Source organism: Aureococcus anophagefferens (genome assembly GCF_000186865.1).
Source record: "Aureococcus anophagefferens unplaced genomic scaffold AURANscaffold_21, whole genome shotgun sequence".
In the NCBI taxonomy this organism is placed as follows: domain Eukaryota; class Pelagophyceae; order Pelagomonadales; family Pelagomonadaceae; genus Aureococcus; species Aureococcus anophagefferens.
Genome location: NW_008705581.1, coordinates 44,100 through 47,587, shown reverse-complemented (window position 1 = coordinate 47,587; position 3,488 = coordinate 44,100). Strand labels below are relative to the sequence as shown.

General features: G+C 72.4%; 1 protein-coding gene across 1 annotated transcript; it reads right to left on the bottom strand.

Moving 5' to 3' along the window:
• Nucleotides 1-363: 363 nt before the first annotated feature.
• Nucleotides 364-2,190, bottom strand: AURANDRAFT_30594 (hypothetical protein; the record flags this gene model as incomplete). Its single annotated transcript, XM_009041402.1, has 1 exon — nt 364-2,190. The coding sequence occupies one exon, from the start codon at nt 2,188-2,190 to the stop codon at nt 364-366; it is 1,827 nt and encodes a 608-aa protein (XP_009039650.1).
• Between the last annotated feature and the right edge of the window lie 1,298 nt (nt 2,191-3,488).

Genomic DNA, 3,488 nt, shown 5'->3' with positions numbered 1-3,488 from the left:
ATCAAAGTCCTCGCGAACCGGCTCATCACGGACGACGACGGCGTCGTCGTCGGGGCCTTCCCCGAGGAGCCCGTGCATAGCGGCAACAAGCGCGACGCCCACGGGAGGCTCCCGGCCTACTTCGCGGCGACGGGCGCCGCGGACGCGCGGCGGCTCCTCGTGCTCGGCGACTCCGTCGGCGACGCGGCCGTCGGGGCCGCGGTGCCCAAGGCCTGCGGCGCCGCCGTGGGCTTCTTCGACCCGGCGAGCCCCTGGGGCACGCGCGCCAGCTTCGAGGCCGCCTACGACGTCCTCCTCCCCGCGGACGGCGGCCTCGGCTGGCTCGCGGAGACGCTCGCCGCGAAGGCGTCCTAAGAGATTTTACTACAGGCCGTCGTCGTCGAAGCAGTGGGCGTCCGGGTCCGCGTCGACGTCCGGGAAGGCGGAGATCGTCGACGGCGTCGCCCAGTCGAGCGCGCCCGCGCCGCCGAGGCGCCGCATCCTGGGCCGGTCCGCGCCGTGGCCCGCGAAGCCGTGGTCGCTGGACGCGCGGACGAGCGCGGGCTTCGGCCGGAGCGCGTCGCAGCCCTCGTTGAGGGCGCGCTCCACGGAGAGGCGCGTGCGGAGCATGGCCATCTTCTGGTACGTGGCCACGCGGCCCTCGCGCGTGTAGCGGCCGATGTTGCCCGGCGTCGGGTTCGAGAACAGGTTCAGGTAGTCGACGGGCGCGAGGCGCGGCGTGATGGTGATCGTGCCCTCGAAGGACTGGGCGAACATCTTGCCGCTCCAGCCCGGCGACGCGTCGATGTCCGCGAGGAACTTTAGTTTGTTGACCATGTCCGTCCGTAGATACAATTCGAGCGCCGCGAGGACGAAGCCGCCGCGCCACGCGTCTTCCGAGCTCAGCGCGCCGAAGGACGGGCTCCAGCGGCAGGGCTCGCCCGCGGCGCCGTGCGTCGAGTAGAGCATGGGCTGGAAGTGGGGGTTCACCTGCGAGGCGACGACGAACTTTGCGTTGAACGCCTCCTTGAGGCCGACGGTGGGGATGTCGTGGACGATGGACCCGTCGATGTAGGCCTCGCCGCCGGCCTGGGGCGCGACGACGCCCGTCTCCGGGTCCTTCTCGAGGAGCACCTGGGGCGCGATGAGCAGAGGGACGGCCGCGGTCGCGACGACGGCGGAGACGATCGTCACGTGCGGCGACGTCAGGTGCGTCAGGAGCACGGGCGGCGCGCGCTTGCCCTTGGCGTGGACCGTGATGGCGAGCTTCTTCTTGGAGCGCGCGTAGGCCTCGGCGAAGGTCATGTTCAAAACGCCCTCGGGCCGGTCGTTCGCGAACCACTTGGCAATGTCCATCCACTCGCCGCCGTCGTAGGCGTGGCCCGTCTTGAGGAACGATTTGACGCACGCCCAGGGCGACCGGTCGAAGCACCGCAGGTAGCGCACGAGCTTCGCGTCGTCGTACAAATCCTCCTCGAGCTCCGCCCGCGTGCGGCAGCACGCGAAGACGGAGATGATGGACCCGGCCGACGTGCCGCAGATCGTCTCCGGGAGCATGTCCTCCGTGAGCAGCGCGCGCACGACGCCGAAGTGGTAGGTGCCGAGCGCGCCGCCGCCGGAGAGGCTCAGCACCGTGCGGCCGTAGGACTCGCGCGCCGCGCCGAGGAGCTCGCGCGCCGTCGACACGCACGCGGCGTCGTTCGACGCCAACGCGTAGGCCGTGAGCCAGCGCACGCTCGCGGCGATCTCCTCCACAAAGTCCGTCACGACCAATTTCGGGTCGCCCGTGTGCGTGGCGGAGAAGAGCTGCGGCGCCATGATGCCCCCGACGTTGGGCCGCGAGCACAGGCGCAGCGCGACGGCGACGGCGCGCCAGTCGTCCGAGGCCCGCGCCTCGCGCAGCTGCGCGATCAAACCCTTGACGAAGGGCCAGTTGTAGCGCGTCGACCGGAGGTCGCTCTGCCAGACGGCGACCCCTTTCGACGAGTCGAGCGCGCGCGCGCAGGCGAGCCAGGTCTCGTAGTCCTTGGAGTGGCGCAGGGCGTGGCGGAGCTCGCGGTGCTTGGGCGTCGCGACGGCGAACTCCGCGAAGGCGACGAAGAGCCGCAGCGCGCAGTAGAACAAGAGTTCGACGAAGACGAACGCGTAGACGACCACGAGGATGGGCCAGCGCAGGATGTGGTAGGTGACGCGGTTGAACCGCGGCCACATGGTGAAGCCCAGCGTCGACGCGACGTAGTAGGCCCGCGGGCTCGCCGCGAGCCACAGATTGCGCGCGACGCCGTAGACGACGGCGTAGTTGCCGAAATACGTGAGCCAGTAGAAGCGGCCGAACTCCGCCGGCAGCAGCTCCTTGTTGATGTAGGCGTTGGACGTCGACGTGCCCGAGCCGGACCGCGACTCGCGGCCCTCGGACGGGGCCTGCGACGCGGCGGACGCGCTCCGCGACCGCAGGCCCGTCGGGCCCGGGGGCACGGCCGACGCCTCGTCGGGCGGCGGGGGGCGGCACATGGGTAGGTGCCGGCGCGCGCAGGCGCTACCGACGAGCTCAGGCGCCGAGGCGACGCGCGTCGCCGGCGTGCGAGGGCTGCGGCGCGCGTCGAGCGTCGCGGCTGTCACTCCAGATCGCGCTTCGGAATACCTTGAAGCGATGATGCATGGACAATGCAGTGCCAGTGGCAAAATCAGTGCGAGTAGGATGCGAGAACCTACCTTCTCATCAGCCCCTCCGAGACGCACGCCTGATGGTTGATACGCCGGCAACGACGGCAGCGCCAAGAGCCGCGTCGGACGACGCCGTCGATGCGGCAACGACGGCCGCGCCACGAGCCGCGTCGGACGACGCTGCGGAGCCGACCGAGCAACCACCCGACGACGCCGTCGGCGCGGCGACGACGGCGCTCGTGGCGCGCGGCGCCGCCTGGAGCGACGGCGACGAAGACGACGACGGCGGCGCCGCGCCGGAGCCGGACGCGCTGTCCATGGCGCACCTGCACCCCGCGCGGCGCGCGTTCCGCGGCGCGACGCTGCCGCTCCGCGTGCCCGGCGCGGCGCTCAAGGCCGCGGTGCGCGCGCTCTTCGCGCCGAAGCGGCCGACGTGGAACGTGGCCCTCGAGGCGTCGGTGACGGCGCTCAAGTCCGCCGCGCGGTCCTACCCGCGCGACATCGAGCTCCTCCGCGTCGCGACGACGGTGAACATCCCCGGCCCGCTCCTGCCGCGGGGCTGCCTCCGCGCGACGGACCGGGCCGGGCCCGTCGCGCTCGAGTGGATCTGGCCCGCGGCGCGGACGCCGGGGCTCGCGCCGACGTGGCGGTCGCTCGACTCGCAGGTCGACGCGGCGTTCCTCGGCTCGGCGGGCTTCCGGTCGCTCGCGGCGGACGCGCCGTGCCTGCTCTTCGCCCACGGCGGCGCCTGGTCCCTCTGCTGCCGGGGCACGCACCGCGACCTCGCGTTCCGCCTCGCGGTCGCCGCGGACTGCCTCGTGGCGCTGCCCGAGTACCGGCGGCCG